The sequence below is a fragment of the Lethenteron reissneri genome, chromosome 47 (assembly GCF_015708825.2).
Source record: "Lethenteron reissneri isolate LAM-NWPU_2019-01 chromosome 47, ASM1570882v1, whole genome shotgun sequence".
In the NCBI taxonomy this organism is placed as follows: Eukaryota; Metazoa; Chordata; class Hyperoartia; order Petromyzontiformes; family Petromyzontidae; genus Lethenteron; species Lethenteron reissneri.
Window position 1 is genome coordinate 6,371,517 of NC_083825.1, and position 19,894 is coordinate 6,391,410.

At 52.5% G+C, this 19,894-nt stretch overlaps 1 protein-coding gene across 1 annotated transcript in view; it reads left to right on the forward strand.

Moving 5' to 3' along the window:
- BMPR1B (bone morphogenetic protein receptor type 1B) overlaps positions 1-19,894 on the forward strand; it is a 95,071-nt gene that overhangs the window by 37,873 nt on the left and 37,304 nt on the right. The window contains exon 2 of the mRNA XM_061571135.1: positions 16,226-16,731. Coding sequence (XP_061427119.1) covers positions 16,659-16,731 — 73 coding nt within the window. The 5' untranslated portion in view covers positions 16,226-16,658. The remainder of the gene's footprint in view (positions 1-16,225; positions 16,732-19,894) is intronic.

Sequence of the window (19,894 nt, forward strand, 5' to 3'; positions counted from 1 at the left end):
TTATGAAGTGTTACATGCATGGAATGTTTTCCCAGGGGGTCCTGGTTTATTGCCACGTGAAGGCAAAACCACTCGATGATGGGATCGGCCAAACATTCCGCACCTACGATGAGCACGGTCGGCTACGTACGGCGCGAAAGAAGTTCAACGTGCCGTGTATCCCGAAGTGGAATGTGGCAGGACCCTCCTGAAAAAGATGCTTGAGACTCGGCGAGACATTCCTCGCGTAAATGAAGGGCATTATTGTTCACATTACGTGTTATTCCTTTTATTGTGAGTGCTAAAATAACACTTGTGTTTGTGTTAAATTAACTCGCTGCCAATGCGTGTAAACTCTATCCTGCCGAGCAAAAAAAAACCGGTTTCAAAATATTTATATGCACAACTCCGACCCATAACGACCAACTCGCCGCTCCAAACAACGGCTACTATTCACGTCCTCGTTACCTCTACACAGGTATCTTTGTAGTTTGGCGCGACGTACGACTGAAGTTCAGTTGGGGGCCTCGGCAGGACGATGATGACCGGTGGTCGAGTCCAATGATGGAGTGGGTCCGCCGGTACGCACGTATTTCGAAGTTCTTTCGCACCGCACGTAGCCAACCGCGCTAATCGTCGGTACGGCGGAAGGACAACACACTAAACACAGCATGCGGTTCTGAATAAACGAGTTTTCAATTTAGATTTAAAAGCGCATAGCTCCATTGGCTTCCTAATGTCGGCAGGGAGAGCGTTCCAGACGGCCGCAGAAGCGTGTCTGAAAGCGACGCGCGATGCGGTGACCACCGCCTTGGTTCATCGCCACGGCTGCCTGTGCCAGGCCAGGTGGAATATGAGGCCGAGTGAAGTGTCGAAGGCCTTGCTGGCAGGAGGAGGTCTTGGGACAGAACCAGCAGGTGCTATGGGTTGGCTGACTGGGCTGTGCCCCCCCCCCCCCACCACAGTGCCAAATTGCTGTACTTTAGCTACCCGGTACTCCGCTCGTTGTTGTGAGCATTACTCCGTTGTTGCTGGAGGGCGACTGCATCCAACTGCCCAGTAGCAGCGTCCTTCACGAGCCTCCTCCACAGAGGCCGATCTTGACACCGCTGGTACCAGCAAGTCCACTCAGCTCCACATCCTCACGTACCGCATCAGCTCCATCTCTTCTCTCAGCCCGTGTCGTGCCCGCTTAGCCCTGTCTATGCGGCCAAACAGAAGCTGCTTGGGCACGCGGTGACTGGGGATGCGGGCTACATGACCCAGGCATGCAAATACAAGTACCTGTGCAAGTACACATTGCAAATCGCCGCTTAACGCGGGGGAAAGCGTTCCTGAAGCTTGCCGTGTACAGCAAACTCGCGTGGTATAACAGTAATCGTGTTTTACACGTCTCTTTTTGAAACGTCTTGTGTTTATATTATGATTTCTGTGCGTATGCTCTGTGTGAGAGTCATTTATTGCAATATAAAGTGTGTGACAGAGAAGCGAGAGAGAGAGAGGGAGAGAGAGCGACATGGCGAGTGACAGCATGATAGTTGATGATGAGACGATGCCACGCATAGAGAGACGCTGGAACGAAGATTGAGGAGGAAGATGTGTGCACGCTGTGTATCACAACGTGGAACTACTACACAGTGCCAGCGAGATGTTAACTACCTCGCCTGGTATACAGAAGGTCGTGAGTTCGATCCCGGTCGTGAGTTCGATCCCGACCCTGACGCCTGCTGCTGTATATTTGGAGTTTGCGGTGTCTGTCTCTGAGCATCATCACGGTGGCTAGGAGATGTTAACTACCTCGCCTGGTATACAGGAGGTCGTGAGTTCGACCCCGACCCTGACGCCTGCTGCTGTATATTTGGAGTTTGCGGTGATTGTCTCTCAGCATCATCACGGTGGCTAGGAGATGTTAACTATCTTGCCTGGTATACAGGAGGTCGTGAGTTCAACCCCGACCCTGACGCCTGCTGCTGTATATTTGGAGTTTGCGGTGTCTCTCTCTCAGCATCATCACAGTGGCTAGGAGATGTTAACTACCTCGCCTGGTATACAGGAGGTCGTGAGTTCGATCCGGACCCTGACGCCTGCTGCTGTATATTTAGAGTTTGCGGTGTCTCTCTCTCTCTCTTCCCCCGTGGTTTGCGTGGATTTTTCTCCGGGCCCTACGATTTTTCCCCCCTCCACATTTAGAATCAACATCTTGCGTTCAGAGTGTTTGGCTGCTCTACATTTTCACGTGGTGGGCCACTTCGTTGAGCTGTCATTTGCGTGGCCAGGTCGCTTCTGGAAAAGAGCTACAGAACTTAGTGGGCCCTTACCTGGCAAAATAAAAAAAATAGTTTAGCTGAACTCCGCATCACCAAACGGCATGTGAACGCGTGTTCAACGGGGATTTATTGTACGCTGAATGTGTACGCGTATCTACACAAGGTGTGTATTGTGTGCACAATATGCTTGTAAATATTTAGACAGGAATGTTAAGTGCTTCACACTTTTATTTGTTCCTCCAATGAATACAGAAACTCGCACAAAGACCCCACCCCCCCCCCCATCATAGCCTTCAGCAGGCTGTTGGGCAAGTGCTGTTAGCGAGCACCTGTGAAGGCCAGCACGGCACACGAAGCGGTGGGTGGCCAACACCACGCCCGGCCGCCTTTGTCTCCCCAGTGACGATGTTTACACATCGCACCAGGTACTCATTTGAGGCCGAGTCGATCTAGGGGTAGGCCCAGGACCGGTTCAGATAATCCTCACCGACGTTGGCCAAGTTCGTAACGCAGTGCGCTAAAACCGTTGCGCCACCGCTCCCCACACGTGCACACGTGCACAGGCATGCTCGCTGTGTGAACAGAGCGACTCCGTTGTTCTTGAGTAACCCCCCAAATCCCTGGATGCAGACTCGAGTCACGTGCCCACTGAATGTCCGTGGCTCCGGCGAGCTTTGTCCCGTGGCGTCCGTCGTTATTTTGAGCGACGCGGCAGCGATTGAAAAATCTGAAAGTGAAACCCGTACAACGTAACCTTTTCTTCTTCTTCTCCCGTACGGCGAATGTCGATTAAGAGCAACAACAACAATTTCACATTCGGATGGTCAAGCCAGATGACCGCGTCAGGAGTATTGGGAGTGTATCGCTGTGATGATGTCTCCTCCGTATTTGTGGATCGGGGCATTGCGTCGTTTATCAGTTGCACGGTCTTGGTTCTGGATGACCACAGTCGCACGCTACTGAAGAGTTTTTGTTTTAAACAACGGAACTGATATTGGCCCAAACTTCCAACAACACACATTATCTACCTTCAGGTTGTACTCAAGCGGGATTCTGCGCACTGGCAACATTGCGCTCCCGACTACGGGAAAAACTCAGAATTTTTTTTAGACTTCAGGAGGAATCCGATGAGCTATGAAGCTCTTTTTCACACACGTCCAGTAAGGGGCGGCTCAGCAAAGCTGGGCAGGACCCTCTTGAGAAGGAGTCTCGAGACTTTGGTGAGGCTTTTACTGGGTAAACAAGCGTAATGAAAAGTTTAATAAAATAATGACGGCTGCGCTGGTATTTGTTGTTGCAATGCAGGCTATATATAAATATATAAACCAGCGGGTGCAGAAACAAATCTGCACATCACGATTCGCATTTTCTTTTGAACCCAAAAATTTGAAAATATGTTGTCCAAAAGTGGAGGGCATAATTTGTTATTTATTTATTTCACCGACGTGACTTTGCCGAAAGAACCAAAGGAGTATACATGGAGAGACAGAAAGGAATAATTATACATGCGTTTTAAAATCCACTGCTGGATGAAGGCCTCTAACCACACATCATCGGTAATGGGGGAGGAGGTTATTTGACCATACTTCACCACGATGGTCGGTGAAGCAGCGGGGAGGGGGAATCCATGACTCTTTCAGACATCGCTCGCCGCTGATAGATGTGAGCCTTGGACGGGAATCGAACTCGGGTGGCTGGAATTCGTAGCACGGCGCATGCAAACCACACATCTGCACTGCGTAGTGTGTGTGTGTATCGGAGCGGGTTGGCACTCGCTAACAGCACTTGCCACCGAAGGTCTGTTCAGGCTATACGGTGGATCTTTGTCTTTGTTATAGTGTGGAGCAGTGACGATATGCTCGCTAACAAACAGCACTTGCCCCCAGAAGTCTGTACAGGCTATACGGGGGATCTCTGTCTTTGTGCATATATATATAATTTATGTGACTCCCACGGCGTGCCCGTCAACATGCGCGCCACACTCCCAGCACAAGCGTGCTTTGTTTGCCCGAGGCTGTTTCTCTTACCTTGGGACCCGAAGGGTATTTCACTACGGAAAATACCACGGCCCAGACGCAACGCTCACACACACGTACACGCGCGTGTGTGCGTGTGTGTACGTGTGTGTGCGTGTGTACGTGTGTGTGTGTGTTGTGTTTAGGTCTAAACTTGCTTGGCTGTGTCCCCGTGCATGTGTTTGCGTGTTTTTATTTAATAACGGCACTCGCCCCAACAGTCTGTTCAGGCTATGGGAGGGGGGATGGTGATTTTTGTGTGTATTTATGGGGAGCGGTGGCGCAGCGGTTAGCGTGCTGCATGCACTACGAACCGCTCACGGCCACCAACACCAGTGACGATTATCTGAACTGGTCCTGGGCCTACCCCCTAGGTCGACTCGGCCTCAAATGAGTACCTGGTGCGGTGTGCGAACATCGCCGCTAGGGAGACGAAGGCGGCCGGGCGGTGGTGCTGGCCACCCACCGCATCACGTGGTATGGCGGCTTTCATAGGTGCTCGCGAACAGCACTTGCCCCTAAATTGTGTTCAGCCTCCACGAGGGGATCTGTGTCTTTGTGTGAATGCGTGCGGTGTGCTTCAGTTGCCCCGATGCCACGCCACGATCCCACGCCACCCGAGTCCAATTCCTGACAATAGTCCACAACCTCCATCAGCAGCAGCAGTAGCCTTGATCAATCCACTGCTGGATGAGGGTTCTCGCTAAGATGTCGCCATCTTCCACGGTTCTGCGATGCAACAATCCACCTGGCACCTCGGCACACGGGCAGATTTCATCGCTCCATCTTCCTCGGTGGACGTGATCATTGGCTGCCCGCTCCCTGTCACTAATATTGACCATCAGCTGACACCCTATCTAACGAGGTGTCCTGTCCAAACCCACCACTTTCTTAACAGTTTGCATTGCAGCTTTAAACATCCGTCAGTTTCGCTTATCCACGCGCTCCTCTTTCTGTCTCCCGATGTGATTCCAAGCATTGTGCTGCCTGCCTCTCGCGTCGTTCGCGTAAACCATCACCACGTGACACTCCGCTCGTCATCCTCGCAGCACAGATGGCGGTCACCGCGTCATCATCATCGAGCTGCGCATTCAGATGCGCTTCTGCGGCCGTCTGGAACGCTCTTCCTTCCGATATTAGGAAGCCACTGGAGCTATGGACTTTTAAATCATCTAGATTGAAAACGCATTTCGTTAGAACTGCTTTTTGTGTTTAGTTTATTGTCCTTCCCCCCGCACCTCCGATTAGCACGTTTGGCTACGTACGGTGCAAAATAAGTTCGACATACGTAATACAATATACATAGAACAACAATTGGTACGTTGCATCTGGACATGACACCTGGCTTCGGTATCCCAATGACATCGACAGAGACTAAATATACACACATCTAAATATATATACCTGGTGAGGTGCAGTCAACATCACCACTGGGGAGACAAAGGTGGCCGGGAATGTGGGAATGCCTGGGGTTGGGTTGGCCACACAACCCCGTCATGTGTAGTGCCGTCTGTGACAATGTCTTGCTCTGTTAGTTCTGAATAACAACAATAATAATAATAATAATTTAGACTTATAACACGCCACACAGTTTGCTCACTCTCAGAGAGAGAGAGAGAGATGTTTTTAGCCAATGAACGAGTCTTTAAATAAGTGGGAGGAGAAACCCGCAGTACCCGCAGAACCCGGAGAAAGGCCAGGCGCGTGCGAGGGGGCAACACTCGATTCCATACAGAAGGGGGGAGGGCGACGTTAATCCGCGCGGCCACCTCCTCGACGCCCACGGGAAGGGAGTTCCACTACATTTGTGTGATTCACCAACCCCCCGCCAAGTCGGTGCTAGATTGCAGTTCTAGGAGTTGCGCTTTTATAAATGTGCCTTGTGACTCGCAGGCCGCGTGCGGTGGAGCCACCGCCGCCGTCGCCCAGTGCAGGATATAAACAAAGGAAACATTTGTTACAATAATTCACCCGAAGTGTGTGCTTAAATATAAACACACACACACTAGACGTGTAATGATGCTTTGATTCATCGCAGAATGTAACAACTCTGCGCTCGCCAATCCACGCACCGAGCCGTAGGGGCAAGAATCGACGTTCGGTTAATGGGTCGCGACGCGCTGTGGATACCCCTATTTACAGCAACAATACAACAACAATACTACAACAATACTACAACAATACAACAACAATACAACAACAATACAAACGAGATGGCAAGAATCCATTCGTGAATTTGATCGGATCGCCCGAGCGGGCAGCATTGAACCGATACAGCCGCGATTCTCAACAAAGACAAAGATCCCCCGTATAGCCTTGAACAGACTGTCAGGGCAAGTGCTGTTAGCGAGCGCCTGGGAAGGCCGGCACGGCACACGAGGGGGTGGATGGTCAGCACCACGCTCGGCTGCCTTTGTCTCCCCGGTGGCGATGTCTACACATCGGTACTCATTTGAAGCCGAGTTCGACCTCGGGGAGGCCCAGGACTGGTTCTGATAATCGTCGCTGGTGTTAGTGGCCGTGAGCTGGAATCGAACTCGGGTTCGCATTGGCTACACTACCGCTCCCCACCTATTACAACCACGTCCGCCATTCTCCGCTAAGTGGCGGTGACGTAACCACGGCGCTTGTGCCAGGCTAGGTGCACCTCGAGGCCGCGTGTCAAAGTGTCCGGGGCTCGCTGACAGGAGGTCACGGGACAGACCCAGGTGCCGTGAGTTGACCGACCGAGATGACTGGCAGTTCGAACCTATTACACACGCGCGCACACCCGTTAATGTTTTTTTGTTTGTCTCCTAATGGCCTCGAATGTGACCCCCATCTGCGGCAAAAGCGTCTGCGGGGCATTAAACATTTACGCGGCGATGCTTCCCAATTTGCACGTTGCGCGCCTCTTGGTTTCGCAGCTGTCAATTCTCGATGAAACATTCATGCGTCAGACCTTGGCGAGGTTGCGAGGTTAAGTGCGCACTCACGGCCGCTGTTCAGCGCTTTTCTCGCCGAGACTTTGCATCATTCAGCAATTTATTCGCAAATTGCGGCAACTTCTGCTTTTTTATTATTCATATCGCCGTCGTCAACGCCGTTCCGTTTTCGCGGTGGTGCTCGGCGGAGTAATGTGGAATTACACGTGCGATTTCCTCCCTCCCTCCCCGCCAGCCCTGTCAAGCCCTCTGTGTCTGACCGCATCTCCCTCTCCCCCACCCCCAGACTTCCCATGTTGAAGGACGTTAGTTTGACATTCAGATTGCGGCGGGGACGATTTTAAAAAAAGCCGTGATGGGATGTGGAAGCCATTCAAAGGCGTTCCTGTGTTCATCGGGGGTCTAAAACGTTTCCATTGGAACCAGATTGTACCGCAGAATGATTACGAATGTATCAATTAACTCCCCCCACTTCCCCACCCCCCCATTTTACCCTCCCCCCAATCCCCGCAAAAAAACACCCCCCACATAGCCATTAGCAGACTTGTAGGGGTAAATGTTGTTCGCGAGCACCTATTAAGGCCGGCACGTCCAGCCGCCACCGTCTCCCGAGCAGGCGATGTGCACACACCGCAACACGCGGGCACTCGATCAAGGCTGACTCGACCTAGGGGAGGCCCAGGACCAGGTTCAGGGATTCGCCACCGAAGTTGGCTCCCAGCGGGAGTGGAATCGGCGGTCCGCCGGGTGTCGTAGGGCATTGCAGCGCTAACCGCTGCGCCACCACTCCCCCACGATGAACCCCAACACCCAACTCGGCGCGCGGCCGTTCGTCCGCAGCGATTCGGCTTCGCGATGACATTCAGGAATCGCTTTTTTATCGCCGTATTTGTATCGTTGCTCTGTTCACGTTTTCATCTCCGCTGTTTCCCGAAATGTGACGTCAGCACGTCATTTGCGTGTCAAGGTGCACGTGGTCGCATTGTCGATTTCATTCAAAGTATGTCGGCAAGGAAGGGCACAATTTAGAAACTGGAAATGAATCTCGGGTGGAGTCACACCCCGGTTTTACGTCAGGGGATGCGTCACCGAGAGGTGTGACGACGAACGTCGAAACGACGTCGATCAAAGAAGCGACTTGCACGGTAGTAGTCGTGGTGCGTGGCGGACGATGCCGTCGGCGACGTGAGTGTGGGGTGGGGGGTCGAGGCGACGTATAACGGGTGGCGGTGTTAATTAAATTCTATTCTCTTTCGGATTTACGTAGATCACTTTCCAGGGCGCTTTCATCAAGCGAGGACGTATTGACGAAACGACGAAGAAGGGAAAGGCGTACGTCGGGATATCGCTGCATCGGATGGTCATGGATGCTGATTTAGATTGTGAGCAATTTCCGAAATATGGATTTATAAACTCTAAACTACGAAACTGAACTATATTTTTTATGTTCGCAGGTAAAGCCTCCAGCTACGTATAGCTCTTTTTCAGAAACGACCTGGCCACAAATGATAACTCAACGAGGAATGGCTTATAATAGTGTTGAAAAGTACAGCTGACAAATACTCTGAACGCTTGTTTCAAAATTGTGGAGGGGTAAAAAAACCGGAGGACCCGAATAAAAATCCACGCGTCCACGGGGAAAAAAGAACACGCACGCTCCAATCACAAAAACAGGCGTCATGGTCACGATCGAACCCACGACCTCCTGCATGCCAGGCGAGGGAGTTAACATCTTGCCACCGTGGCGCCTGATTGAGGGTTCACCACCCCCCCCACCACCCACCCCCCCCCACACCCACCCCCCACCCTGGGTGGTGAGTACTCTGCGGGCTCTCCAGACTCATGGCGCTTGAAGCCAAACTCCCGTTTATGGAATTGACCCAACACTGAAACTATTTTTTTTTACATTTTTTTTTATCAGGTAAGGCCCACTGAGCTATTTGTTAGACGCGACCTGGCCACGAGTGATAGCCCAACGAAGCGGCTTTATTATCATCGCTGGGATATATTTTTTGCAGCCAAATAACACTCAGCAGCAGCAGAGGGGGCCCTCTTGAAAAACGGAGACAATCTTGAAATTCAGTGAGGCCTTTAGGGGGAAGCGGGGATGGGGGCGAGGGTTATTTTTGGTTGTTTTTATTGTTAATATACTTTGTTTTTTTTATTTGAAACACGTTTCAAAGTTTGCGAGAGACATTGTTTTGTAAAATTTGGACGAAAGCGTTAGAAATGCCGCTTGTGCAATGGCAGTCGCTCTCTCTTTTTTCTCTCTGTGCTTTCTCTCTCTCAACTCTCTCTCCACACTCTCTCCCTCCTCTCTCTCCCCACACTATCCTCACACACTCTCCCCACACTCTCTCCCTCTCTCACACACTCTCCCCACACTCTCTCTCTCCTGTCTCTCCCCTCTCTCCCCACACTCCATCCTCTCTCTCCCCACACTCCCCACACTCTCTCCCCACACTCTCTCCCTCCTGTCTCTCCCCTCTCTCCCCACACTCCCTCCTCTCTCTCCCCACACTATCCTCACACACTCTCCCCACACTCTCTCCCTCTCTCACACACTCTCCCCACACTCTCTCCCTCCTGTCTCTCCCCTCTCTCCCCACACTCCATCCTCTCTCTCCCCACACTCCCCACACTCTCTCCCCACACTCCCCCCACTCTCTCCCTCCCCTCTCTCCCCACACTCCCTCCTCTCTCTCCCCACACTCTCTCCCCACACTCCCCCCACTCTCTCCCCCACACTCTCCCCCTCCCCTCTCTCCGTGTGCCTGCAGAGAGTCGCTTCCCTTCTGCGCCTCTCCATTGTGGTTAGTCGCGCCTCGCCGCCCTCTCCCCCACGCCGAGTTTTGTTGCCTCGTCAAGAGACGTGTGAACACTCTGCTGGGGGTCATGACCCCCCCCCCCGCCCCCTCCCCGCCCCCCCCCCGCCCCCCTTTCCTACCCACACCCACGGTTACACTGCCCCCCCCCCCCCCAGATCTCACCTCCTCCCCCACTCCATCACCCCCCCCCCCCATCTCGTTCCGCTCCCCTACCCCGACTTCTCCACCCCCGCAAACCCCAACTCCACCGCCACCGCTCCCTGCTCGTTACCGCGATTCTTCCCGGCTGCTGCGGTGATGAACGCCTGGCGGGGGTGGGGGGGGGCCCTGGGGGGGGGCCCTTCGTGTGCTCGTTAGTGCCAATTAATCGGGAGTGCATCGCGCGCAAATTGGCGAAACACACCCTACGTCTCAACCCTCCCCCTGCTCCTCCACCCCCTCTGTTCTCATTAAAAGTTTAATTTCGTTTTCCAGAAGAAAAACAACAACCCCAGACGCCCGTCAGTCACTCTTGTACAGACACACGAGGCATTCAAGGGAATTTCATTAAACATTCGGAGGAGGAGGGAGACTGCGGGGAGACATTCCCTGACCAGCGTGTTGTGTGGCGCGTGTGTGGCGCGGCTGCAGCCGACGGCGTGAGCCGAGTTGGTTCGTTGTTTAGCCCACGGCAGAAGTCGCAAACGGGTTTTGATTCCTTACCCGTAACCCGGCCGCACCAGGGTCGCAAACGGGTACTCGTACTCGTACCCGGCCGGGAACGAGTACCCGTTCCCTACCCGTACCCTACCCGAAATGAGTGACAAACGGTTACTCACCAGTGACTCACGGCCTACCCGTACCTGTACCCGGCCGCACCAGGGTCGCAAACGGGTACTCGTACTCGTACCCGGCCGGGTACAGGTACCCGTTCCCTACCCGTACCCTACCCGAAATGAGTGACAAACGGTTACTCACCAGTGACTCACGGCCTACCCGTACCTGTACCCGGCCGCACCAGGGTCGCAAACGGGTACCCGTACCCGGCCGGGTACAGGTACCCGTTCCCTACCCGTACCCTACCCGAAATGAGTGACAAACGGTTACTCACCAGTGACTCACGGCCTACCCGTACCCGTACCCGGCCGCACCAGGGTCGCAAACGGGCCGGGTACGGGTAGCCGGGTATCGGGTAGGGTACGGGTATCGGGTACCCGGTTGCGACCTCTGGCCCACGTGGAATCGGTGCCGGGGGGTTAGCAGGTTCGGAGTGCAGTTGGTCCCGAACTCCTTGTAGGCTTGGAAAGCCCCCGGGGGTGGGTGGTGGGGTGGAGGGGTATGGTGGGGACTAAATGGGCACTTTGCCCAGGTCTCGCAGACAAGAGGGGAGCTCACAACAGGGCCTGTACATGTCTGTCTTTGGTGGATTCTTTACTACACGCTTTCATTTAACTCACTCTGTCTGTTGTTGTCGTATCCTCAAATCTTGTAACTCAATTTTAACCCACTTCCCAATGTGGTATCGACTGCAAACTCGGTATACTCATGTCATACTGATGACAATGCTATATTCTATCATAAAAAAAAATATTTTTAAACAATCTTTTTTTATATGTTATGTTTTGGCTTGGGTCTAATTGTCCACGGTAAACTTACGTTATGGCAAGCTTCGGGGCCACTTCCTGGAGTCGTGGAGTTCTTCCATTACTAGTACATTTCATAAAAGCGTGTTTAAAATAAAGTTTGATTAAATATTACTTATTTTATATTTAGAATCTTATTTTTTAGACTAGAGGAATCCGGTGAGCTTATGAGGCTCTTCTTCAGAGATTTCCAGCATTCTGATCTCCAGAAACCTCTGGGCGATCGGAGGAACCCCCCTGACCCATCTTGTTTTCTTTGTATTTAAAAAACAATAATGAGCAGATATCCCTCATTTTTAAATCCTTTATATTAAGTTCGCGTGCTTGCTTGCTTGCGTGCTTGCTTGCTTAGGACCGTGCAAATCTTTCGGTCGTTTTTTAACCCACTTCCCGTGATCCAATCGAGCTGACATTTTCCACACAGACTCGTTGTGTGTGACAATTAATTTTCGTGAAAAAAATCCAAAATTTTACACTGTTTAGGGAAAACAAATTAAATATTTAATTACCAATTGCTTAATGGTGGCAGACAATCATCTGACCCATAGGTGGCAGCCATCTCAAGCCAGAGGACGAGAGGACTCTAGCCGCCACGCATATAAAGGATTTATAGTGAAAAACTTTGTTTTTACGGGTTTACTTGTTATAGGGCGCCGTGGTGGCGAGATGTTAACTCCCTCGCCTGGTATGCAGGAGGTCATGGGGGATCAATGCCGACACAGACACCTGCTGTATATTTGGAGTTTGCGTGTCTCTCTCCCCGAGGTAGCGTGGATTTTTCTCTGGGTTCTCCGGTTTTCCCCTCCACATTTAGAATCAACATCACGCGTTTAGAGTATTTGGCTGCTATTATACATTTCCAAATGATGATGATGATGATAAGCCACTTCGTTCAGCTATCGTTTGTGATTGCCAGGTCGCTTCTGAAAAAGAGCTATACAGCTCAGTGAGCCTTGCCTGGTAAAATAAAAAATAAAAAATCTAAATAAGACCTCCAATCTGCGTCTCCGCATATAGATACAATTGCGTTTCAGTCCCGTCAGCTTTATCGGCTTTCCAGACCAATACCATCCGGCGGCGCAAGCAAAACACTGGACTGGATTTTCACCTGAGAGGTATCGTCAGCAGCATCAGGCCTGTCAACGGATGAAGGCCTCTCAAAGGCGTCGCCATGTCCGTTGAAATCCGACGGCTGTAGTAATCGACCTCTGGCACCTGCACACGAGCCGATTTCATCGTTCCATCTCTGCAGCGGATGTGTTTTTTTTTCAGGCATGTCAGACTTTCCTTGTCATCACATTTATTTACGGCGTTGTTGACCATTGTCCGCCATGCAATAGAGCGACGATTTTTCGATCGTCCTCGGCGATAAATCTGTAAAATGCTGAGAAAAACCCATTGCAGAAACGGAAGTCATACAAAAAAATGTGTTTCTTGGAAAACGTTACAATAATTGCATGCGTATGCATTGTTTTTCATCCTTGTTACCTCTGCGGAGTGGCTCGCGCTTTGTGCGAAGACTTTGTGTTGGTAGCTAACCAGAAAGAAAACAAAGCGTGCATTGTACGGTCGCTTTGTGTCTCTGCTGCCTTCCTCCCCCGAATTCGGAAATGCTGCGGCGTTGAAATCCGAGCGTTATTTTTTCCGCCCTCTGCTTGTTTAGTAAATCCTTCTGTTCACACCCTGTCGGTTACCCCCTCCGGCCCCCCTACACCTCGTGATGCGACAGGATTCCTTGCCTGCTTGTTTATCCTCATCGTGTCGGAGCAACGCAAACAAGGCCCAGCAGGAATGCGCCTGCGTGTCCCTTCCTCGTCCTGTCCCGCACACCTAACCACGACCCCACCTCCCACCACACACAAACACACCGGCACCTAAGGCTCGCCCTCATTCTGCACACCTGCGCTGTCTCTCCTCGCTAAACACACGAAAAAAAGACTCCAGATCTTCGCGAGTTACAAACCCGATACTCGCCCGTGTTGTTTTGCATACCTCGCGATCCACAACTCGCCCACCTACTCACCCACCCACCGCGTGCGAGAGCCAGGCGTTGACGCTTGGATTACAGCTGTGGAGTAAGAAACGACACGGCCAGAGCTTTGTTTCTTACGATACTAAACTTTTTCTTTGACCAGGTAGGGCCCACCTGGGCTATAGAGAGCTCTTGTTTTAGAAGCGACCTGGCCGCAAATGATAGCTCAACAAAGTGACTTGTCATCACGTGGACATGTATAGCAGCGTGATGTTGATTTATAAATGTGGAGAAAACCAGAGGACCTGGAGAACACGCACACTACACATTTACAGCAGTTGTAGGGTCGGGATGGAACCCACGACCTCCTGCATACCAGGCGAGGTAGTTAACGTCTCACCAACGCGACACCCAAGGGAACATCTTCCACGTCCGCTGGTAGCGGCCCACAGCCGCCGCGAGAGGTGCACTGGGGGGCGTGGTGTGTCGGCTTACAAAGTTAAGGCCTCACACTTTAACACTCACACCCCCCCCCCCCCCCCGAACACTAATACTCACCCTGGAACCAGTGCCCGATCCAGCTAGTACGGGGCCTGTAGCATATGTTATAAAGGGGCCCTAAATAAAAAAGTAAATTTTTTTTTACTTGCATTGTAAAGTAATTCTATTTTTTCATTTGCTATACAGCCAGATAATACGACAAATCGCTAACCTTAAACACGCAGTCGTTCGTATAATTTGAAGGCGGTATAGTACTATAGTAATAGAGCAAGTGCAGAATCGCTGAACCGGAATTGACAGCTTGAAAGCGTTTAGCGCGGGGCCCTTGAAAGTGTGGGGACCGTATCATATGTGGCTACTTTTGTACGAGGATAATCCGGCACTGCCTAGAACGTGATTTCCCCCCCCCCCCCATACCGCCGGCCGTACCACTCGTACGAATAGCCTATAGGCCTCACGCTCACACGAGGTAATTCGGCGAGACCAGAGGGTTGGTTGCACGTGACTGGAAGTAAAAAGAAGTTACTTCACTGACGAAACATTTCCTTCGCAGAATTAACACCGTCGAAAATTACAGTCAGAAATGACACTGCCGTGGAGGATCTTCCAGTGTTGGGTTTGGTGCCACCTCTGAGCGAGGCGTGGGGTAATGGTAATCGCCCGCAGAGCCGTTCCGAAGACTAACGGCGAATCAGGGCGAGTGCCCCGGGCCCCGCGCTGTAGGGGGGCCCCACCGTGCATCGACGTCACGGTGTCACGTGATGCAATACCCCCGGTTTAGTTTGAAGCCGTCGGGAGGGGGGGGGGTGGTGGTGGCACACTGTGAGAACTGATGACCGTGATGCTGCTGCCGCTGCTGCTGACGATGAGGACATACGCGTGCGTGCCTCGCGTGCCTGCGCAGCGATTTTAATCCGACTCGTGGCACCATTGGCTTAGTGGAGGTTCCGCCACGATGGGGACCGTGTGAGTCGGCGCACGCGGCGGGGAGCGCGGCGGTTGTAGCGGTCGGCGCGCCGCTGCGCTGCGAACCCGGCAACCCCAAGTTCGATTGGCGCTCACGGCCAATAACAGTGACGAATATATGAACCGGTCCCAAGCCTCCCCTAGGTCGTCTCGGCACTAAATGAGGGCCTTGTCGTGTGTGTATACATCAGCGCTGGGGAGACAAAGCCGGCCGGGCGTGGTGCTGTGCATCCACACCCACGTGTGTCGTTCCGGCCTTCACAGGTGCTGCTCGCTAACAGCACTTGCCCCAACAGTCTGTTAAAGGCTATACGAGGGGGCGGCTCTTTGTCTTTGTAGTTTAGTGATGAGAGCGCTGAGCCAAGAAACTGGCAAGATGAGTTTTGATTCCCAGCCGCGGATTAGATGGGTTGGCGGTGCGATATCTAAACCTCACCTAGATTGACTCAGACTGAAATAATTTAGCTAATACATTTGTGTACAGATCGGCACTGGGGATACAAAGATGGCCATGCATGGAGCTGGCCACACTGCCCCTTCATGCACCATACCAGCCTTAATAGGTGCTCGCTAACAGCGTTTTTCCCCAACAGCCAGTATGGCTCAACAAGGGGAACTTTGTCTGTGTGTGTGTGTGTGTGTTTGTTTGTGGGGTTATGGCATATATAATGGGCCATAACAAATGTATATTTTTATAAAAATTTCACCTCAGGCCAATTCTGTGCGGTCATTATAAATGAAGAAAGAGGCCCTGGACCCAGCCTGGCACCCGAGCCAAATATGACGTATCACTTGAGCATTCATATAACGGCTGATTTGTAATCAAATTAAACAGACATTTTCCAGCGATCACACTCAGCCATGACCTATCCACTGCTGAATGAAGGCCTACCGGAGCTGTCCCCATCTCTCACTGTCTCACGATGCGATAATCCATCTGATTCCTTCGCTCCATCTCGGCGGTGGACGTGACCCCGCTGAGCGGCGGTGGCAGAGCCGCGCGGTGGAAGCACAGTTTGGTCGAACAGCGCCCACCCACCGGAACACTGTGGGTCTGCCTTCAACCATAAATGATTATCGTTGATACGACACATTGTACGGTGAACAACGGTGTAACATCTCCGTGTTTATTGTTTTGTTTGTGCCTGCAGGGTGCAAGGGAGAGTGACCAACAATCAACAGAGAAGCGGAGACACGATCAAAATCTCTCGCTGGGTCAGCCACGACCTCCCATCACACAGAGCTCGTCGCAGCCACGACTCCGGGCCTAACGCTCCTGCCCACGACCCATGACCCACAACCCTCGCGGAAACCCTCGCCAATCTCGTCTCGGAGGCCCATCCTGACACGCACGCGACGTCGCCAAGTGGCCGCGACGTCGCCGCAGCGTCTTCTTGCGCCAGGCTAGGTGCACTTCCGAGGCCACGTGACGCGCGCGCAAAAACGAGGACCGCGCGCGCGCACGTGCGACGAGTGGGAAGGCGGCGAGGAGGTCGGAGGGCGAAGAGCGTCAAGCCTGGGACGGTTGACGTGGAGGAGGTGGAAGAGGAGGTGGAGGAGGAGGTTGTGGGGGCCGCAGGTGCCATGTGGCAGCTCCAGGGGCCAAGAAGGCTCGCTCTGTGGGTCCTGCTGCTGCTCGTCGCCACGCAGGCCGACGGTGAGCCGCGACGGGTGGGAGGATGTGGTTGGTGGATCGCAGAGGGATTTTTGTGTGTGTGTGAGATTGCTTCAGAACAGAGGTCGCAAACGGGTTTTGATTCCGTACCCGTACCCGTACCTGGCCGCACCAGGGTCGCAAACGGGTACCCGTACCCTACCCGATACCCGGCTACCCGTACCCGGCCGTGTATCGGGTAGGGTACGGGTACTGGTTCCCGATTGCGACCTCTGGGATGAAGCCATGTTGCAGGCGCGGGTGGGTTGATTATAGGAACTTGAATTGTGAGAAGAGACAAGACGTTGGGAAATGAGTGACAAACAGTTACTCACCAGTGACTCACGGTCTACCCGTACCCGGCTGCACCAGGGTCGCAAACGGGTACCCGTACCCGGCCGGGTATGGGTAGCCGGGTATCGGGTATGGTACGGGTATCGGGTACCCGGTTGCGACCTGTGTTTCAGATGCAGAAGCAGAATGTGAAGCTCTTCAACAAACGATGCAAAAACACGACAGCAGTGCAAAGCAGAGAAAGGGTAAACAAGCCGCTAAAGATAAATAGAATCAAACCCCATGGATGGAATCAACGGAGGCGTCGTGTACAGAGGTGGCGTCAGTGTCGAGGCAGTACAGCAAGTTGGTCTCCAATCCATCTAATCTGACAGTCCGTTGGCTTGTAGTGTACACGACACGCGTGGGGCATCGTCGCTCGGTGCGAGTGGCGGATTGTGAATCGGCCTACCTCGAGCACCGGACATGCTCGTGAACAGGGAGTTGTTTGACCGCTGTGCACTTCCACGTGGTAAGCCACTTCGTTGAGCCACCGCTTGTGTGATCGCCAGGTCGCTTCTGAAAAAGACAGTTATGTAGCTCAGTGGGCCCCTTGCCTGGTAAAATGAAATGATAGTTTAGTTTGATCGTTGAATGTTACATCAGGCAAACCGAGTTTCCTCCCGGACATAAAGACGTCTATGCTGCAGGTGTCTCAACAATGTGGGGGGGGGGGGGGGGAGCCCTCGTGGTGGGTGGAGATGGGGGGGGGGCACGGTGCAGAGAGAGGCCCCCCCCCCATATTATTCGCAACCCGCACATCCGATTTAGCACGCTTGGCTACGTAGGGTGCGAAAGAAGTTCAACAAACATCGGTGTTCTTTGTTGCTTGGCTCGCGGGCCGCTGGCGCTCCCTTGGTGGCCTTTCGTGCGACCCCTGATAATTCACAAATGTTGAGAACACCACCCCCATCATCATCATCGTGTTGCTGTGAAAGCCAACAGTGGTTTCAAATGGTGTGGCGGCCCTCGCTCTCAATGACGATGTCTTACCGGCGAAAGTTGCCCCCCCCCTCTGAAAATTAGTGAAGGACACTGGCATACAGACAGACAGACATACAAACCACCGCCACCACCACGAAGCTTTTGTTGCTGAGAAGGAATGCTGGCGATGGGGGTGGGTGGGGGGGAGTGAAGGCCTTGGGGATTTTAATTAGCACGACGACGATGTGTCTCGGCGCTCTCGGTCTCCCCGCAAGGGAGAGAGAGCGGAGCGGAGAATGGAAGCGGCAGGGAGAGAGAAGCGGCTTGCGACCGAGACAGCGGGAGAGTGACTGGGAGAGGAGGGAGAGGGGGGAGTGGGGGGTTGGTGGTTAGTGAAACAGACAGTGAGAGAGTAACGCTGAAGGATGAGGGCAATAGAGAGACACTTTTTTTTATTGATCGACACACAGATCGTAAGAGAGTGTGTCTGTACGTTGAAGTTCTTTCGCACCGGACGTAGCCAACAGTGATAATTGAAGGGTGCGGGGGAAGGTCAACAAACTAAACACAACGAGCAGTTAGAAAGAAAAATGAGTGTTCAAGCTAGATGATTTAAAAGTGCATAGCTGCAGTGGCTTCCTGATGTCTAGAGAGAGACGCTTAGCGGTACACGGTAAGAGTGACACGGAGAAAGACACTTAGTTTCTCTGTCTGTCTATTTCCTGAGTGTCTCTGTCGCTGTCCGCGTCACGGAAATGCACGTGGACGTAACGTCACAGAATGACTTTGACGGGGAATGCCAAACCACAGGGAGACGGGCGACTCTGAAACGCGGAGAGACTGGATGTGTGGGACAGAATGAGCAATGCAGACAATTACAGAGTGAGAGTATTGACTCGTACTGGAGGAATCCAATGAGCTGCTGTGAAGCTCTTTTTCACTGATGTCCGGTAGACATGGAGACAAGGTGACTCGCGAGAGAGATACAAGACCATTCGGCGAGGCAAGCTCGGGAAAAGAATCAGCGATTCGGAGAGGGACGGAGAGACAATGATAGCACACACCGTGACGGGGAAATGTCTAGAGCGACAGAAACACTCCGATAGACGCACAGAGATGCAAAGGAACGATGAGAAATGTAAGAGGCTTAACCCTAGCTTTCATCAAGTCCGCATTATAACCACACGTGTGCCTTGCAAAAGGCATCCATTTGGTGTGTGAACATCTTAACACTTTGTTTTTTTTACTGCCAGAAGGGTTAAAGCCTATTCCTATATGTTTCATAATTTTGGATAGTGGCAAAACGGGTCCCGTAGACATTAACGCAGAGAAACCCCGGGCAGACAGACGAAGAAACGCAGATAGAAAATTAATAGATCACGACGTTGCGATCACAACACAAGCGACCCATCGCAGGCCTATGTAAGACCTCGTTTCGGCAACTCTCTCTCTCTCTCGCCTGAAGACGGTCGCTTGTGTTGCGATCGAAACGTCGTGATCTATTCATTTTACGTGACTTTACCGAAAGAACTGCAGAGCATGGATTCCTGCAGTCACAAAAGCTTCAAATAAAGATTGAGACAAAGAGACATCGGCAGACAGGGGGACAATGACCGGCAGACAGAGACACACAGACAGACGGAAAGGGTCAAGGCGTCTCGAAGAGAGCTGGTAAAACGACGCAGACTTTTTCAGGCTCTCCCCCACTCCCCACACGGCCCCCTTTTGTCCCACCGCTCCTCAGGCCTGAATGGAGGATTGTCGGAGAGCGGAAGACTTCCGAATCTGCTTGCCCAGGCCAGGGTGAAGCTTGAGGGGGGGGGGTTGCAGTCGAGGGGGGTGTGGGTGTTGTCCTTGAAGGGGTTTGTGGTGGGGGGGGGGGGTCGATGTGGAGGAGGTGGGGGTGGGT